This window comes from Colius striatus, chromosome 1 (genome assembly GCF_028858725.1).
Source record: "Colius striatus isolate bColStr4 chromosome 1, bColStr4.1.hap1, whole genome shotgun sequence".
Lineage (NCBI taxonomy): Eukaryota > Metazoa > Chordata > Aves > Coliiformes > Coliidae > Colius > Colius striatus.
Window position 1 is genome coordinate 174,824,976 of NC_084759.1, and position 20,021 is coordinate 174,844,996.

The following is a 20,021-nucleotide window of genomic DNA, read 5'->3' on the forward strand; positions in this document are numbered from 1 at the left end:
TAAATAACAGCTAAGGAAAAAATACATTTAACAGAAACACAAACCAGTTGATAGAGTTTCTCAAGCTTGATAGATGCTTTTAAAGAAAGTTTGAGTAGTTACAATTTACAGCTTTCCCTGCTTTTAGCAAAAGTTACCACACTGAGAATGTCACAAGTTAAGGCTTTGTCATTAGAAACTAACTCATGCTGCGAGGCAGCGTCTGCCCTCGTTTGGCTGTGCAGTGCAAGCAAGCGGAGCTGCGGCACAGCCGTGCTGTGTGCGCTGCAGCCCCGCTGCCAGCGCTCACTCCTAGGGCCTGCTGCACCCAGTTTGCCTGCAGAGGAGCCTTTCTGCGGCACTCTCATTGCAAGCACAAACCTAATATGCTGGGATGGGGATACCAGAACTTAACATGTCACTAGGGATATAGACAGACTCATTAAAGGGGAGTAATAGCCTCATTAAGAGCTTCAATTTCGAAAGAGACTGGTGGCCAAGGATAACATTTGTAGACTTCAAGAAAACATTCTTACGTAAGTTTCAGCCATAGTAATTATGGCTGTGCAGATGGGGGGATAGCTGAAAAGGAACCGTAAGGCTTTTGACTCAGCAGCTTTTGCTGGTGTGTTTGTTACCTCTATCCTTGCTTCTTCTCATGCAGGCTGCATGGTGTATGAAAAGCTGGGCGAACAGGTCTTTGGAACCCCAGGGAAAATGATTGTCTTTGGATCTACATCTCTCCAGAACATTGGAGGTAAAGGAGATGAGAGATTTTGAAAACCCAGGAACATTTTAACAATGTTATGACTGCGAACCAGTCCGGTTACTCCTTCTCTCAGTGTCATCTTGGGATCCTCACACTTCTCAATATAGCTGTGACTATCACTTTGCACTCAGACCTTTAAAAGTTCTGTATTACTGAATGATAAGTAGCTTACAGTCAATTATAGTTCAAGGAGTCTTCTATCATCAGACACTGATGTGGGAAAAGGTTCAGGATGCTTCTTTGTATTTGTTCCACAAAATATCTTACCCATTTTCTAAACTGACTTTTCTCTTCCTCCAGCAATGTTGAGCTATCTCTTCATAGTCAAAAATGAGCTGCCTTCTGCCATAAAGTTTCTAATGGGAGAAGAAGAAGATTTTTGGTAAGCTGAATTAATTTTGGTGATTAGATTAGACAGAATTTAACACTGTATAGATAAGTTTAAACTTGTGTTTATAGAAGCTTTTAAGCACTGTATACTCTTTAGTTAGTCAAAGAAGATTGTCACAGGAATATCTAAGGGGGTTAATAAAAAACAAAACAATTTTGGGAAGGCAAAGAGGATGGAAAGGAAGTGAAAGGGTAAGTCATCAGTAGTTACTGTCTTAGCACACCAGATTTTCATGAAGAATTATGATTTATACAAACCTCTTATCATAGGGTCCAGCCTTTTACAGTGTTAGGCAACACCTGAAGATACTGGAAACAAAGCAAGTTTAAGATTATATGTATTTCCCTGCTTTCTTAGCATCTTACAGGATTTTTCCCTTGAAGAGCTGTCTGTAGTATGAAATTCTCTGATACTACGATATGAGAACAGCAGAATATTATACTTAGATTTCTGCCACTTACGATTCCTTGACCTTCACCAGCTTCTTTAACAGAGGGATGGTATTTCTTTAAAATGGTAAATATCTTGAGATCCCATTCCTCAGGCTTTTATACTAAATTGGACTGAGTGGAAATAGGTCGTATAGAATATCACTAAAGCTGTCCCTTTTCTCCTTTCTTGCTTTCTAACAGGATTCAAAGCACTTTGCTAGGAGATACAGCCTTGGGCTGGCTAGCATGTGCCAGCCCACAGGAGCCTGGTTTGCTGCTCCAGGCACGTGCCTAGGTGGTTTAGCAAATGAGCTGTGGTGGCCCCCCTTGCTCCACTGTGCTGTATGTGTGGTCCTTTGCATGATCTTTCCCCATCCTGGCACGGTGGCTTAGATCAGGTTATGGAGGTGGGTGTTCTGCCTCTCAGATCTGCTCATGGGTCAGCATCAGGGTGAAGTTTTCTGTAGTGACTTTGAAAATCTGCTGATTCTTGAGTCAGAGCAGTGCCATGTTTTAAGGGCTGGATACATAATGAGTCTAAAAAGTTTAGATGTGGCCCCCATCTCTTATAGGTGCTTGTAGAATAAGGAGACCAAAGATAGTTCTATAACTGCAGCAATCAAAGAGGATGTCTTGAGTGTGAGGAAAACCAGAGAGGATTTAAAATGTGCTCATGGTGGGGTTTTTTTCTAATGTTTCATTCAGGGCATGGTACGTGGATGGACGGATTCTTGTTGTCACAGTGACGTTTGGTATAATCCTGCCTTTATGTCTCCTTAAGAACTTAGGTAAGATGCAAATACCATTAAGGGGAAACAAATGAAGGAGCCAAGACATCATGCAACTGATAGCCACATTAGCAACTCAACTACAATTTATTTTTTCAGTGTGCTTTAGTTGTAATCTAAGCAGCCTCCATGGTCCAGGAGTAAGCTGTGTTTTCAGCATCTTGCAAGAAGTAGGCTTAAATTGTCACAGCGGTTGAAATCCCTATAAACCAGCTTCATCCATACAATTGTGGAAGTTGATTTAAAAGATTAGAGTTAAGAAGGTCTTAATTTCATAAGGCAATTCTGTGTGTGGCCTGTAAAACTAGGTTCACAAATTGTGAGATTACAAAAAATAACTCACGTTTCCATCAGCATCAAAATTTTTAGCGGTGGGGTCAGATGGAGGCATTGGACTTTGAGGTAAGGTAGAGGATTGTGTTTTCAAATGTATTTGAGTCCCCAGAGATGCCAGTAGGTACACAGTGTATTTTTTAAAACCATGTAACAAGTTTTGGCACTGAAGTCCTGTTGGTATCTCCCTTTTGAGAAAACAACATGTGCTTAGCTGACATGCCTCATAGCGGGGAATCTGGGTCACACTGATTGCAATTGCACATTTTCAGGTTTATTTCCATTAGAGCAGCCCCTTTCAAACGTAAAATTAGTTGAAGAGAAATCAAACTGATGAGAGGAAAGCTGAGGTCTGTCTGAAAGCCTGGAGGCTTGCGAAATGAGAGGCTTCCACGCCAACAGGACAGGCTCGTGTCCTGCACAGAAGCTCACAATGCATATTAAATGTATAATACATTTAAACTTTTTCATGAAACAGCAAAAAGAAGTCAAAACCAAGATATGGCTAATCAAAATGAGTTTGTATGCATTTTCCTTTTAATTTCTTTCAGGGTATCTTGGCTACACCAGTGGATTCTCATTAAGCTGCATGGTATTTTTCCTGGTAGTGGTAAGTTTGGCTTGCTTTTTCTGCTGGATGAGAGCCACTTGATGGAATAGTCACAATTTCTCTGATGTTTTCATTTGAATTTGCTTTTAATTGTTACTTCTAGCAATTAGCCATCTTCTGCTCTTATTCTAGGTTATTTACAAGAAGTTTCAAATTCCCTGCGGCGGATTGGCACTAAATGCAACATCATCTTTCCTATCAAATAGCACAGCACATGAACATATGTGTAAGCCAAAGTATGTTATCTTTAATTCCAAGGTATGTTTCTTTTTATAATACTTACTTTTAATTCACGATATATGCACCTACACCCCGTGTTCCGATCGGCATCACATAGGGCCTGATTCCCCGTGCTTCCACTCGTGCTCCTGTGCTGAAGGCACAAAGAGTCTCCTTGCCCACTGTCAAGAAGATGCCATGTTGAATGTCCCTCCTTGCAGCCTTGCTCTGCGCTGGTAGCAGATAGGTAGCCGTGAGCCTGAGCTACCACCACACAACTAATGCTTTCTCTGAGAGAGTTTTCCTTTTCACTGCTTCTTACCATCCATGCTGCAACTGCGCCTTGAGGCTGTAGTTCGGCAGAGGCCGAGTAAGCCACTCATACATCCAAAGCCCAGAAGTAAGCCCTCTGTCCTCCTGCACACAAACCACTTCTTTGTGACAGGGTACATGTTTCTGTAGCCATACGGTGAACTGCATTGCGGAAAGGATACAGTTGAAAGCTAATCCAGCAAAAATCTGCTTGCCTTTCAACTGGATATTCTCCTCCATTGCCACACAGCTGCAGCAAAAGTTATGCCAAAAGAATGCGAGGGAGCAAATGACTGTAGCTGCAGGAGCAGGAGGATTGCTCCTGCCACCTGTGCTGGGCACAGTGTTCCTTTAGCAGCACCTTATCCATCAGGGCAGGGGCCTGAGGCTGCCACATCCACAGGGAATGTGCATCCATAGCATGTACATGTGGCACTGGTATGTTGTTAAATTCATCCTGCCAGCTTCAGTTGAAGAAGCTAATCTGAGCACTTCTCTTTAGTTAAGGGGGAGCCATCAGCCCAGATCCGGTGTGAGAGACCAAGAATTAGTTAACTTGGTGTGCACTTGTAGCTTAGTTGTAGGTATATTTTGGGTAGCGTTGAAGAGCACGCTGCTTCTCCTACAGTGTCAGCATTTGCCTTAGAGTCAATGGAAGCGTGTTGGAAGGATTGGTCCCTCTGAATTAGGCACGCTGAAGCTGAACTCTAGATATTTGCCCTTGGGGCCAACAGTTTGCCAGTCATTTTAGCAACTTTGGTGTGTGAGAGGAGAGGCAATTTCACAGACTCAGAGGGTGGCTGAGGTTGGCAGGAACTTCTGGAAGTGATCTGGTTCAGCCCCACTGCTCAAGCAAGGCCACTTAGAGCCAGGCAACTTCTGAGTATCTCCACAAATGGAGACTCCGCAACAGCATGCTGAGAGCAACCAGTGTGTTTACTGGATCTGTCAGGCCTGGGGCGTACCCCAGGACAGCTGCTGTGGGAAGGGGATGGCTGTGGCCAGCATGAACAGATCTCTGAGGGCCAGGGAGAGCTGAATGTAGGGATGGACTCGTTTTGTCCTCGCAGGAGGACCTGTTTTTCCTGTGACCTCCGTTCCCGTTCCCTAGGGAGAATGGAAGTGCTTGGGCGCTAAGATCATTTGGCTGTAGGCTGAGGACTGAAAGCCACGTAGGTTTTTGGTGGAGAAGGGGGTGAGGTCACTCCCGGAGGCCTCCTGCGCCTTCCTGGTGACGTAATGGTCTCTCTCTTTCCCCAAGGAAAAGCATGCTCCCTCCACAGCCCTCCTAGCCCTTTTGTTGGCCTGGGAAATGAAGGGACTCAGTGTGGTACCTTGAAATATGCATTTATTTGTAAGTTCTGCATTCCTCTTCTCTTTTCTTACAGTCTGGATATGGGCTTCCTCTTCAGGACTTCAGCCTTAGCCCCGCGGGCGCGCACCGCTCTCCATGGCAAGGCAGGGTAGCGCAGCAGCCCCCCACCATGCGTGGGTCCCCTGCGCGGTGCCAGTGGCTAGTGACGCTGGCAGTAGCTGGGCAGGGAAACCCACCCCAGGGAGCAAACCCAGCGGCCATCAGTGCTGCGCTCTGCGTGCAGGGCCAGGACCATGCTCGCGTGACCCAGTGCCAAGACTGTGCCCTGCCCTTGAAAGAGCGCTGCTCTCCGTATTTCATTACATATGTGCTGATTGGCAGGTCTTCTGCCTTCTCTGTAGGCTCTCAACATTCAGTTGAGGAGTCCAGAATGCTGAGAGCTGAGGTAGCTTGAACATGGATCATTTCTTCACACCACTGAGGGAAATACTTAACTTCTTTCCTGAAACTCTCTCCGAACAGACCGTGTATGCTTTGCCCACCATTGCTTTTGCGTTTGTTTGCCACCCATCAGTCCTCCCGATCTACAGCGAGCTTAAAGAGTAAGCCTCTCTCTTTTTTGTTTACATTTAATTGTTTTGAACCGCTTAACATGGAAAATGTTAGCACAGAGGTGCTCTGAGTCATTCGCGCCCTTCAGAGGAGATGTGCTTTAATAACGCCCAGCAAGCTAAGGAGCGTGGCTGTCAGCTCGGAAATCTGGCCTCCCAGGCGTGCTGCCGGGGCAGGGAGGGGGTTGCAAGTTCAGGATAACACAGTGCTTCTCTGGAAGTACGCAGCAGCCTGGAGAGGGCCAAGTTGTGCCGGTCGTTATTTGGCTTGGGAGAGAGGTGTGTGTTCAGCTAGTGGCGTTCATCCAAGCTAAAAATCTGTTGCAGTACCAGGAAAAAACAGTACTTTCAGCCCTGCCTGTACTAAAAGACGTTTGCCAGCACGGCTGCCGTGCTGACACCTCATGCCGAGCAGGACTGTGGGGAGCTGGATACCAGCCCCATTGACACACGGCTGCAGGCAGGTCCCAAACCATGGCAGCAGCCCCTGCGGAGAGGCTGTGGTCAGGTAGACTCACAGATGCCCTCAGGTCCTAGCCACTTCTGGCTAACATTCAAAATGGTGAATGTTTTCCCCCTCTGTATAATTTTACTGTTCCTTTAGTTTGTCCTTTTAATATGATTACTGAAGTGTTTGAAGGCCATCTTTCTCCAGTCAGCTTCATTTCACCCTTTACTCTATTTAAGAGTGTATGGCCGGGAAGCAGAGCCACAGGGCAGACCTACTATTTCTAGACTTAAGCCCCAAATAGGGCCCATTTCCTTAGTCCTTCTCTTCTTTGTGCAGCTGTCAATGAATTCCATTTCTAAATGAAAATATATTCACAAGTCCCCTCAGAATTACTATGTTTATGCAAAGAGTAAACAGCTATTGAAAAATCCAGCCCAACCATTTTTATCTGTTCTTTTTTCTTCCTTCTGCAGCCGTTCACAGAAAAAAATGCAGTTGGTTTCAAATATCTCATTTTTTGCCATGTTTATGATGTACTTTATGACTGCTATATTTGGCTATTTGACTTTCTATGGTAAGTATGCAGTTCTTTACTGATCAAAGTAGAAAGGGAATACATGTGAAATCACTAGCATATCCCAACTGGAAAGGAAAGTCCCGTCCTTTTATATGAAAATGCTTTTTCAAATAACTTTCCTTAAAGTTTTCATATTGAAGGTACAAATCCTTTCCTCCTTTTTCCCTGTGGATGAAAAGCATGTTCAAAGTATGAGGGAGAGATTTGCTTAACAGAACTGGGGACTAGCTGGGCACCACTAATATCAAAGGTTCTCACCTAAATGTTATGTACATTGGTAATGACTATAAAGTGTGCATAACTGCAGAAAATGAGACAGATCTGAGAGCAGGTCCTAGGAAATGAGGTTTGAATCAGCCATCACAGCTTTGTCATTTTCTTATTGATGCTTTTATCTTAGAGGCAAAGGACCAAACATCTTCCCTGTATCCCTAGAGCTGACCCCTTCATAGAATTATAGAATGGTAAGGGTTGGAAGGGACCTCTAGATATCATCTAGCCCAGCCCTCCTTCAGGTCTGGGCTAAATAATCTGGCAGTGAAGGTGGGGAAGCTTCAAACATTGTCCCAGCTGAGCTGCCAAAGGATGGTTATTTCAGTGTTGGAGACTTGCACCCTGTCTCTTTTCATGGATATTAATTCACTGAAAGAAACAAACAAATTATGTTGTATCACTAAAGAATACAACTTGTGTGCCCTAAAGGCACAATTATTGCATAAAGTAGGATAAAATACAAGTGCTGCCCAGGAAGCTATTCCCACTTTCCAGTATCATGGGAATGTTGAAAAGTAGTGGCTTTTTACGTGCACCATTAGGGGGTTACAGATGACAAAACTGATGTTTGCCTTTTACCCCAAGAGTCACCAAAAGGCTGTCAGTCTTCTCCACCCTATTCCAAGTGACTATTTTGTTAGAATCTCCTCATTCATGGTACCGTTCCTTGTGAGCCACGTATTGCAAGAGAGAGAAAATAAGTAAATGTGAAATGTGGCAACTTTTTTTTCCATTTTTTTTTTCACTATCTCCTATTTGTTTTCTCAGGCTCTCATTCTGATTATGAGGCCTTGAGTCTGTATGTGTTGAAGTAACTTGAGGTCATCTGTTCTAGTTTTACCAATAAAACTGCAAATACGCTGCAAGTGACAACAGCAACAGCCGTTCTCATCCAGCTGCTCCCATCTAACACACTTTCGTAGACATGTATCAAAATAGCAGCCCCGGGGAGCAAGTGGGTGTAAATCAGCACGGACCCCTTCGCTTTGGCAGGGAGGAGATTCTGATGTGATTGCCCCAGGGATCTGAGGAGGCAGATCCGTGGCGCTCCTCTCTGGGAATCTCCCACATCCCTCAAGGACGAGGGTCTGGAGTCCATGGAGGAGGTAGGGGCTGCGTCCTTCTGGCCCTCCCAAGGGGGAATGGCGGAGGAATCCCTGGGGTGTCTCATGTGCCTCTCCCCACGTCAGGTGTCCCTGCTCCCTAGCTCCCAGAGCCTGCCAGTGGAAGCTGTGCAGCTCTGCTGGGGCTTCTGCGAGGGTCAGTGCCACTACACGCATCAAAAAAGACACCAAGGGAATGTAAAGTCCTTCCACTTTCATCCTTCTTCCCCTTGAGACTGACAAGACCTCACCTTTTGTATGTTCACTTACAGTTTCCTAAACCCTCTTCTCTACCCTTACCTGGGTAAGAACAGCGTTTTTATTGTGGCCGTTTCTTCTTTACACCAATAGTACTTGTCTGTTTGCTATGTTCTCAAAAGTGTTGCAGTGATGACTATATTTACATTGCAGAATTACAGAAAAGAGGTGTTTTTCTTCCCCTAAAAGGTCACACTGTGGTTGGGCTCTGTGGTGTATCTAGCTGAAAGGAAAACAGACCTTCAACTGTAAGCCTTGCCCTTCACTTCCTACCTGGCTGCAGCCCGTGAGCGGTACAGAAGTTGCAGTCTGTGCTTGCAGGAGCAGAGTAAGCTCTGTGTCGCAGAAGCTGTGCATGTGCCCGGCTTGAAAACCCCACTCCTAATCTGCAGGGAGGTGGGAGAGCATTTTCTTTCTCCTGGTGGGGATTCGAGCACTGCGTAGGTGGTGTCGACCCATGGTCTCTCCCCAGAAGGGTGTCCTGAGGGGCAGTGCAGCCATTCCGCTGCAGGACAGGACCGTCTGCCTCCAAGAATATGTGAGGTTTCACTGAGTGCCAGAGATTTTAAATTAGACATGGCCACCAAGTTCCTCTGAAGAACTTATGGTTAAAGAGCTATTATGTTTTACCACTAGCTGTCTAAGATTAGCAGGGGGGAAAAAAAAGACCCAGGAGCCTAAAAAGGTGCAGCGAGTGTGTTTTGTGGTGTGCTTAACAGCCGCCCCCTTAAAAGTTACAAAGCAAACACGTAGGTCCTCAGCAACTCGGTTTTCCTGTTGGTTAGCACACACAGACCCACTCTGCACTGTTTAGCAGAGCCTCAAGGAAACATTTGTGCAGGAGGTTGTATTAATATGTGGCCAGCGCCTCCCGGTTGGGCACCCACCTGTGAGTTGTCTGGACTGCTGGGGCCGCCAGGCAGTGCAGGGCCGAGCCGCAGGGCACTGCTGGGGGGGAGTGGGGGCAGGTTCAAGAGGAAAAACATCAGGGCAGCCCTCAGAGGAGCCGCCAAGGGATTTAAGTACAAATGTCAGAGCGTCCCGCTGACTGCTGACCCAAGATAGGCTTTGTTCTTGGTTGAGAACAGGGGCACTGCTTTTCGCTGGAAGTTTATTTGCTGTTTAGACTAATTTAGCTGAAAACCTTGTAGTTTTTATTAAGTTCAGCCATTGCAGTGCATGTGGTTATTTTTATATCATTTGAAATTAAAAAAAAAAAAAAAAAGACAAAAAGACCATGGAACCAATTAGAAATAGCTTATTTCAGTTTACTTATTTTTATATATATGTGTGTGTATATATATATAAGCAAGCTTTCCTGTATGTCTCACTGTTGTCTTTCCTACAGTGAAAATTACCTTAGACTGAGGCATGTGCTGTCTTGAATTAGGATGCAATCCTAAATCAGGCCTCCAAAGGATTAATCTGGAATAATGGGATCATTAGGATTTGGTTTAAAGTGCCGTTTTAACTCAAGAATGTTTCATTCTGTACTCTTTTGTTTGCAGATAAATCACTTGTTGTTCAAGAAGGCTGTTGTTAAACAATGATTTTTTGTGAACGAATTGCCTGTTTGCCAGAACACTCATCTTACTGTCTTTTCCGTAGACGATGTGCAGTCAGATCTGCTTCACAAGTACCAGAGCAAAGATGACATCCTCATCCTGACCGTGCGCCTGGCTGTCATCGTTGCGGTTATACTGACGGTGCCGGTGCTGTTTTTCACTGTGAGTCCAAAGCTCCACACGGTTTGGAAGCCAGTAGCAGCCGTACACAGCATATTTCTTCAAACCCCACAGTCCAGCAGCTGCCAAGACAGTGATGTTGCAGCTACAAAAAGAGTTTCAGCTTGGATCAGTCTTTTCCCACACCAGACTCCCACTAACTTCTTGAGAAGTTGTCCCTGCAGGAAATAAATTACTCGCTTTGAATCTTAAATCTGTTTTAAATTAAATCAACAAGGACCCTCTCTTACTTCACATTACTTCATTGGAGCAGGCTTGGAGGTGAAGTTCATTTTTAAGTGCACAAGGATCCCAAAAGGCAGAAAGACAGAAATACTGTTAGAAGGACAGAAATACTTTACTGCAGATGCCTATATACCTACAGTTTTGAAATAACAAATTAATGTTAAGGATTATTTCAAAGGACATTGCATCAGAGGCCCCATAATTTCTGACAGACCAATGTAGCACCCGTTGTTGTATGAAGAACCAGTTAAGATAAACATGGGAAGCTTTCAATTTGCTTACAGACTGTTTCTCACAGAGACCTCTCTCTCTCTCTCTCCCTACAGGTGCGTTCATCATTATTTGAGCTGGCTAGAAGAACAAAATTCGACTTGCGCCGTCATGTTTTGGTTACTTTGGTTCTTTTGGTTATCATCAACCTGTTAGTCATTTGTATCCCCAGCATGAAGGATATTTTTGGAGTTGTAGGTACAGTGTCCTGGTTTTCTACTGTTGATAAAAGACTGTGGCTAATCAGGAACATAACAATTAGCTGCTGCTGGCAGCTAACAAATCTCATTTGTTTGACTTTTGCAGGGGTCACTTCTGCCAATATGCTGATTTTCATTCTTCCTTCATCATTGTATTTAAAAATCACACAGCAGGATGGATCAAAGTTGACTCAGAGGATTTGGGTATGCATTCATTTTGCCTTCATCTTGCATTTCTGTGCAACTTGATCTAGGTGGATCTGCTTCTGCAGGGGGGTTGGACTAGATGATCTCTAAAGGTCCCTTCCAACCCCTACCATTCTATGATTCTATGATCCCTTAGCTTGTGCTGGGTGCAAGGCACACCTAAGCTTAATGTGTGCAGGGTGCATCTTTGCTGTCCCCCTTTCCCTCAGTCGGTCTGTGGCCGTGCCTGCCCTTCACTATTGCCAACCCCAGGGTCTCCCAGTGGAGGGGCTGTATCCCACGCTGGGCACCATGTGTTCTGGGGGCCCTTCTCTCTCTGCAGGGCGAGGGGCTTCTCCCCTGCCCAGTGAGTGCCAGCTCTGCCAGCAGCCACAGCCGTCGGCAAGCTGTGGATGTCCCTCTGGCCTGCTTCAGCAACCCCTCCAAGCCCAGTAAGCTCTCTCCCTCTCAGTGTGCTGATCCAGAAAGCCTGCAAAGCACTCCCTCTGCACTGTCCCTCATGGTTTTGATGGATCCAAGTCAGGTTCAGGGTGCTTCCACCAGCAGCAGCCAGCTGAAATGTTAGCCCTTTGGCATGCATGAGCAGGTGGGAATGGGCTCTGGAAAGATTTCCCATGAGCCCCAGAAGGAGCTGCAGATGAAAGTGTAAAGGGATGTGTACTGGAAACATCATAAGGTCAGTCAGACCTTCCTGCTCTGAGCAGACATACAGGAAACTCATGTTCCACTTGTGGCTCCATCCACAGACCGCAAGATGAAAGGGCTGAACTCTGGTGGACACAATTCCAATGGGAAGAGTATGCTTATTTCTGTGAGGCTTTGAGAATAGCAGAGCCGATCAGTCCTAAAAACGGACTGGCTTAATCTTATTTAGGGATGATCAGTGTTTAAGAAGGGAATTGAAAGGAGGAAAAAGATGAGTTTGGTGTTCAGTGACTAATTATTAATGACACTAATCTGTTTAATTATCTATGGGTCTCGTCTTTATCAGAAGAGCTATCTTCTTTTAGCTGATAACTTTGATACATCACCTTGTAAATCTCCTTAAAAGGAGAAGTTAACACATTTGGAATTAGTTGTCTTTTTCTTTTTATTCATTAATTTTCTCTCCTTTTTTTTTCAGGCTTCTCTTTTCTTGGCGCTGGGGATAATGTTTTCCCTAGTGAGCATTCCCTTGGTCATCTATGATTGGGTACAATCAGGAGGCAGTGCCGAAGGCCATCGAAGTTCCACCGCCGTATGAAAAGAAGGCACCCCTGTTTGCTACACACCAAAATCACAACCATCCATTCTGTTATCTATTCTATCTTTGTGAGTCTACTCAAATCAAATCCAAATAGTGATTATCCAGTACTGAAAACACTGTTATGGGTGTATTTTCTGGCAGACAACAGACCCATTTTCCCAACAGGCGTATTACTCTCTCCCCCAATATTGACTTATCAGATCAGCACTAAGTCTGTGTTAATTGTCTGTGAGACCATACACAGCGTTTCTCATAGGAATTCGTCGCAATTAATTTGTTTGTTTCCCTCTTCCACCCATGACTTGCATTGTTCTGTTGCTCTCCTTGGCCCTTCAACCATAAGCTCTGCTCCTTTATGGAAGCAGCGTGCCTGTCCCCGTCATTGCAAATCGTCACTGGAGTGATGTCAGTTTGCACCCTTCACCCCTCCTCATCTTTCAGCCAAAACTCTGCTCTCCAGTTGTACCCATCCAGACTGTTGGTTTGTTTATTTGTTCTGTGGCTGTTTGGTGCTCCATTTGCCTCACTGGGTTAAGTGTAGCATTCTGGATACAAGCACGAAAAGCACCCTCAGAGCATAAATGAGCCTTGTGTAAGTGCAGGTCCTAAATCTGGTGCTTCTCTCTGATGCTGTGGTGGGGGAGCCAGCCCCAGGGCTTGGCCTTTCCATGGCTCTGGGGAACAGACCTCTCTATATGTCTTTATGACAGGATTTGGGGAGCAGGAGAAGGATGGCCACCAGCCACTGTTCCCCTGGTACACTTCAATTGGAGCCTAACCAGAACTAGACTCAATCCCAAACCATGAGTACTTGAGCTTGAGAAGCAGACACTTGGAGATTTCCACAGGAAATCTACGTTTTCTTCAGCATTAAACTGTTTACTCACACCCCACTTCTCTCAGAAAAAAAAAGAAATACCAAGCTCCAGTTTTATGAAAACCTACACATTTAATCATACCTCTTGCCTTTTCCATCCTGGGATTCATTTGTACAAACCTTGTAGAGACTGGCTCCTCTCTTGTGTCTTCTCTGCCTCCCACTGAAGTCAACAGGGATTTTGACAGCAGTGGGAGCTGGATTTGACTCACTCTGCCAAACTACTGGATTTCTAATGGGAATTGAAATCTAACATTTCTTTAAGCAAACAGAAACACTTTTTATATTGAAAATGTTTCATTAACATTTCTCATCGATTCTCCATGACATTTAAAGAAAAGACATTCAATTACTACTAGCAGAAACACTGTACCTTGCATCTGTTATCCACAAGATAAGCATTTGCCTAATGCCTTATAGCTGATGTAGAGAACTACTTGTAGAGACTCAAACGCTAAGCAGGTGATTGTTATAACCATCCTGAGCAGACATCTTCTATTAGTGCACTGCCAGCAGCATAAACATGTTCACTTTATGTCATTCACCATAGGAGCTAAAAAGGGTCTCAAAATATGAACCCAGCTCCCACTGAAAGAACCATGGCTACAGGGAGCTGTGTTTCACACCCTTCCCAAGGGCTGAGCGATACCCTCAGTATTGTCCAGCCATATCCTTCAGTGTTCAGTGACCCTCTTTTGTCCCATAGCCGGTTCATTGTCAACTCCCATTGTAACTTTGGAAGGAGACTGTCATCAGCTGTGGGGAACTTGCCATTGCAGCTTGCTCTTTTTAAGGCTAGGGATGAAGAATTGAGGATCTTGGGATTTCTGTGAGCTATTGAATTGCCTCAGTTGCTGTTGCCTTGTCCTATGTGGCTTGAAGTCACTGAGAGTTGAGATCCCAGACCACTTCTTAGGACCTTGAAAGTTAGTTTCTAATGGTAAAATCCAGAGAGGTTAGTTTGGGACCTTCCTTGGAATTTGAGCATTGAGATGCACATGCATTGCACAGGGTCACCAAGATGATCAGAGGTCTGGAACATCTTCCTCATGAGGAAAAGCTGGGAGAACCAGGGCTATGTAGTCTAGAGAAGAGGAGACTGAGGGGGGATCTCATTAATATTTACAAATATCTAAATAGTGGTTGTCAGCAGGTTGAGGCATCCCTTTTTTCCATGGTGTCTGACAACAGGACAAGGGGTAATGGGGTGAAGCTGGAACACAAAAATGTCCATTTAAACATAAGAGAAAACCTATTTCACTGTGAGGAGGGTGAGGGAGCCCTGAAAGAGGCTGCCCAGGGAGGATGTGGAGTCTCCTTCCTTGGAAGTCTTCAAAACCCACCTGGATGCGTTTCTGTGCGACCTGATCTAGGTGGGCCTGCCTGTGCAGGGAGGTTGGACTAGATGATCTCTAAAGGTCCCTTCCAACCCCTACCATTCTATGATTCTATGATTTGTGCTACAGAAACTTAAGCCTACTAAACCCAGATCTGTACCTCAGCCTAGGCAGCGTGGTACCCAGGTCTGCTGATACTCTACTGTGATCCAGAAATAAGGCAGAGTGAGTCCACAGGCTGCCCAAGCCCTCAGAGTAGCCCAGCAGCAAGAAGAAAACTGGAAGCCTCCTCCCTCTGGGCAAAGTGACCTGCTAGACTGCAGAACAGGGTTCCCTTGCCTTCCTCCTTGCCCCTCCTCACAGGTTTCCAGCAAGGTCTGCAGTGCACATCCTTCCTCCCAAGCATCCCCAGGCCAATACTGAACACACAGACCACTGAGCTACCAGAGCCCTGGGCTGAACTCACCTGTGCTTTCCTGTGGCTGGTCTCAAGCCCTTGCCTGTGACAGTGCAGGTCACCAGTTCTCTCTACACTCTGTGAGACTGATGCCTGCCCTTATTTACAGAAAAGTCCATGCCACAGCCTATGAGCCGAGGTGTTAGTCAAGCTCTGGAGAAAAGAACCCATGCTTGGTTCCTATCTCCTCACAGCTCATTCCAGGCATCTTCCCAGCTCAGGATGTAAGTCTGTGGCTCTCTGCTTGCAGGCACGCAGTCCTCCCTGGTCACCACAGCAGGAGCCCAGCATCTCACTCCAGTCCCTGACTCAGCTTGCTGGGGTCACATTTCAGGTTTTGAGGTGCCTTATAATCTCTCTGGATCTTATCCTAGAAAAACTAACTCAGACCTGAGAATGCTGTAGTGTTATCCTCAAGATGCTCCAGGGCACCTCCTGCTTTCCTCTCCTCTTTATCCTTCTACTGATTTATGAGCAGCGCAGCTTTGTGCATCAGGAGGTTGTGAGAGAGGAAATCCTGGGAGTGACTTTCAAGTACCCACATACGAGCTAGAGGCCTGATCTGCTGCACAAGGTCCCAGCAAGGCCACAACCGCAGCATCTCCCTCCCACCCATTCCAGGTAGCCTGTAGTCTCCTGTTTAAAATACCAAGTATTGAGTTTTGGCCACCCAGCTTCCTTCAACTGAAAGGGCTGATGGGTGATTGCTTGCTCCTCCTTACATGTTCCCAAATCAGTACCATCACTATCCCTCACTCTCCTTTTTGCTATTCTGCCTTCTACTTTTTATTTGTATACTAGAGTCTTTCTGGATAAACAGAAGAATGAGCTGGGTGTGTGCATAGAGTGAAACTACCGGAGGTACTGGACCATCAAAGCATATCTTAGATACTGAAAAACAGATACCCAAAATACTGAGTCTATAAACAGACTTTCTGGGTGTCTGAAAAAAAAAAAATAAAGGAGGGAATTTTTCTTAGACTGATATACTGGCATCATATTTATAGATATTTATGGAAAGGAATCATGTGTTTATTGACGTCTGTGGTAATGAACGTGAAATAACGTGCTTTTTGTTTTCTCATCAGGTTTATACATTCTTAACAGAATGCAATAGACCCTGCTGTAACTGTCAACATCAGTGATGGATGACAATATTTGTATGAGGTTATCTGTAAAATGTACTGCTGTTATTCAGTTCATTTGGAATAGTGAACTTGTAGCCAACGATGTACGAGTCCCACATTTTAGCTAGGATGTTAAGAGCACGGTGAAATGCTGTAGGAGTTTCTCTGTTGTTAAATTAATAGGATCCAGAATACCGTATCTACTTAGTAGGTGGTAGCATGCCTTCTTTTCATAGAGAGTTTATCACTATTGTGAGCACTGCAAATGTCACAGACTGGGTGCAAAATTGCTCCTAATAACTACAAGAAAATACTTCAAAATTCACATTTGTTTAATAACAAGAGTGGTGAGGAACAAGGAAGGACTAATTAGAAGCAGGGGCTCCTAACAAGATTGTAGGAGTTAATCCTACACTTAAAAGAGGGCCTTGCTCTTTCTCCTAGTCCACGGTACATTGCAAAAAGAACAATCGTGAGCTTAAAAGCACCCTCATGGCTGCAGAACACAGCTGCCCTTCACTGCCTGGTAGCAAGCACGCCTAGTAAGTAAAACACAGTGAATTGTTATTTGGAAAGCACATCTCGGGAGCAGTGACCTCTCTGGGTGATGCTTGCTCCTGGCCAGAGGGCTAGTGCCAAATCTGTGCAGCAGCAGAGGCATTTTGCAGGGATGACAGGGACTGAGTGGTGTCTGGGCTGTGCGCAGGCCCAGGGCAGGCCAGCCTCATCCTGCGAGGTCACAGGGTGGGATGCCCACCCGCTCCCGAGGGCCGCTTTCCTCAGCCACATGCCGACCCAGAGCTTGTGCTCCATTTGCAATAGGTCACATGTGCAAATGCAGGCTGGATGATACATGGATGGTGTCTGTACATCTGCCTTACAGTGCATAAGTGCCACAGCTCTCTGACGTTTAGTATTAACAGTAACAATTAATGGTATCTCTAGCTTATCTTTAAATGAATATGTTTCTTTGCTTGAACCTTACATTAAGGCTAAAGAGCATCTTGGTCAAAAGAAAACTCTTTCTGTGGGGTGGTGTCCCACCTCCAATTCTCCCGTCCCACCCCAGTGCCTGTAGGAGAAAGGCACAGCAGCAGAATGTACTCGGCTCCATCAGCAGCTCCACGAGATGGCTTTACTGCCTGGCGCCAGGGTGCTTCCTTAAACAATTCCCCACAGCCCTTGGCGACAGGAAAATCCTGATTACGTATAACTTACACAAAGAATGTTTTATTTGTATCTAATGTAAGGATTTCTGTAACAAACTGTGAAAAAAAAAAGATAATGAATTAATTAAAAGTACAGGGCTGGAAAGGTCTAGAATCCACAATTGTACACATGCCTATGTTTCTGAAGACAAATCTATGCAGTTGTGTTGTATTGTAGGAAATTTCCTTTTATGTATATATATATATTGTAAATAAATAGGATGCTGTATATTTTTGCAGTTGTTTATCCCCTATGATATAGAAGTGTTGAGATAGGCTCTGCATATTATGAATAATTTTAAATAGAAAGACAGATACTTGAGCTTCAGACTTAGCAAAATGTATATCCTTTCCTTCCTCCCAAGAGTTCACAAGTTAAATCCTAAACTCGAAATGATAATTGCATCGCTAATGTAACAAGAAAAAGAGAAATAAAAGGTACAATTAAAGTGCTAGGATTAATTCCAGTGCCTGGCTCCTTGTTTTCTCAATAGCAAGTTAGCCAGTCTTCCTGCTGGGTAAAATATCTCCTTTCCTAAGGTCCCCTTTGGTACCCAGGTATCTCTTGTCTCCTCAGCCGAGGGCAGGTGGTAGTAAAGTGCTGAAAAGGCTTCATGCAGAAACCAGAGCAAACTGCAGCCGGCAATTTGACACAGCATTATGCCATGTTGTATCCAGGCATGTATTTACCCAGCTAGTACAAACAGAAGTCAGGCAGGACTTCCACATTTCCATTTTCAGTCACCAGAAATGCCTGTAGTTCAAAAAAAAAAAACCCAACAAACCAGCACTAGGAGCCTGGGGTGGGCAGCAAGCAGAGCAATTTGTGCCCCTTCCTTCGGAGTCCTGCCACGGCCCCTGGCACACCGCTATCATCCAGCCAAAACCCTGGTACCTGAGCTACCCTCAGCACCCCTGGCAGAGACTGACTGTACATCTCACCCCAGGAATGGGCACAGGCCAGTATTTTGGTCGTGGGATAGCTGTGTGTCCAGGGGCAAGAACGATGGGAGGAGAGGGCTGTGTATGTCCTGAGAGGGCCTCTGGCAAAGGCCTTGCGTAGACTTTCTCGCTGGTAAAACACAGAAACGTGTGGTTTTGGTATTGCTGAAAAACGGAGGTTGAGAAACACATCTAAAAAGAATTGGGGTTTTTTTTCCCATGTTTACTTTACGGTCTTAGATGAAACTTGAAATAACATTTGCTTTCACCATGAGCACAAATTTGAGGAAAAGACCTATATGCAGTCACTTCTACAGAGCTTTTCAAATTAATGTGAGTGTACATTTTGTTTTCACTGTTACAGCCAACAAAATGTAAACTGTAAAGGTATTTTTCCACAAGACTTGAACTTTAACTTGTTTATTGAAACCTGTTTTAGTGTCCCGAGGTATGTCGAGGCTCACCCAGATCCAGTATAAACAATACTGTTTGAACGATGTACGCTTGATATAAGCTCATCTCTAATAGATTGTTGAAGTGAGTCGTTGGTAATGTTTCACTCCTGCTAACATCACCATACTTTGTGCTGCTCATATCCAAATAAACGATACAGTTTTTCAGTTTCTGTGTGTAAATTAAAAAAAAAAAAAGTATTCAGTTCTATAATCTGTTACCTCTATAGTTTTTAAACATTAAAATTGTGATCTAAACTAATGTTGAGGCTGTGCTCATTCTTTCAGAGACAACAAGAGATCATTATAATGCCTTAAACAGCATCTGCTTCCCACTCTTATTCAAGTTATTTTCACTGAACTCGGGGCATGCAGCAAGATCTTGCAAAGCCAACTGTATTAGACGCGGTGCAGTATATAGAGAAAAACATCAACAGATGGCTACAGAGCATTAATGTAATGTTTCTGGTACAATTTTAGAAGGACCTGAAGCTGGGACATAGGGTCACCACAGACTGAGGTTATTAAAGATGACAGCATTTCTCAAGCTTGGTGCTTGTTTCTGCCTGCCATTGAATACTGTCCTAGTGCTTGCAAGTCTACTTCAGGCTCAAGCCAGGCAGTTTAGCTTTAAGAGCTGCCCTCTCAGAGTTGAGTTCAGATGCCAAACTGATGCGTGGAGCAGCTAAACCTCTATCAGACCTTCTCTGTTACAGAAACAGAAGCCATTAGCAGATGGATGAGGAGGATACTCAAAAGAGAGTAATGTCTTAAGCAGTCTCACGTAGATCTGCCAAAGTGCCTCTGTCAAAGCCTTAATGGGTCTGGAAAATGCTGTCTTCTTGCCTTTGGCAACTAATTTTACTAGTGCTCAAGTTGTAGTGACCACTTGCAAAGACTTCTTGGCTAGAGTACTAGCCACATGGCTGAAGTGCTTGCTAGCCAGAACAGGATGAGTACAGCCAACATCTCTGCAGCACAGCTCCCCAGGCCTCCCTGCAGAAGTGAAAATGTCTCAAAACCACAGTTGTGGGAGCAGAGATGTACAAGCTTCTGCACTGACCTGGTCTAATAGCCTCTCCTGTTTGGCATACAGTTTGCACTCACTTCTCTACCCAGCTTAATAATTTCATTGCCATACATTTTTCCTTGCTTGCAGAGATGACAACAAACATCTGTCATGTTCTGCGGTGCAGTCTGACAGCTTCACCTGAAGCTCACTTAAAGCAACAGTCAAAGGGAAGAACAACCTCTTTTCCAGACACACACTTCTGCCTTTGGCTTGGCATGGTTGTCTTCTATCCCAAA

General features: G+C 44.8%; 1 protein-coding gene across 1 annotated transcript in view; it reads left to right on the forward strand.

The window, feature by feature from the left end:
* SLC38A1 (solute carrier family 38 member 1) overlaps positions 1-18,929 on the forward strand; it is a 41,884-nt gene extending 22,955 nt beyond the window's left edge. The window contains exons 6-16 of the mRNA XM_062017034.1: positions 644-736; positions 1,049-1,130; positions 2,276-2,358; positions 3,243-3,301; positions 3,434-3,559; positions 5,670-5,749; positions 6,683-6,783; positions 10,029-10,147; positions 10,717-10,858; positions 10,967-11,064; positions 12,191-18,929. Coding sequence (XP_061873018.1) covers positions 644-736; positions 1,049-1,130; positions 2,276-2,358; positions 3,243-3,301; positions 3,434-3,559; positions 5,670-5,749; positions 6,683-6,783; positions 10,029-10,147; positions 10,717-10,858; positions 10,967-11,064; positions 12,191-12,310 — 1,103 coding nt within the window. The 3' untranslated portion in view covers positions 12,311-18,929. The remainder of the gene's footprint in view (positions 1-643; positions 737-1,048; positions 1,131-2,275; positions 2,359-3,242; positions 3,302-3,433; positions 3,560-5,669; positions 5,750-6,682; positions 6,784-10,028; positions 10,148-10,716; positions 10,859-10,966; positions 11,065-12,190) is intronic.
* The last annotated feature ends 1,092 nt before the right edge of the window (positions 18,930-20,021 follow it).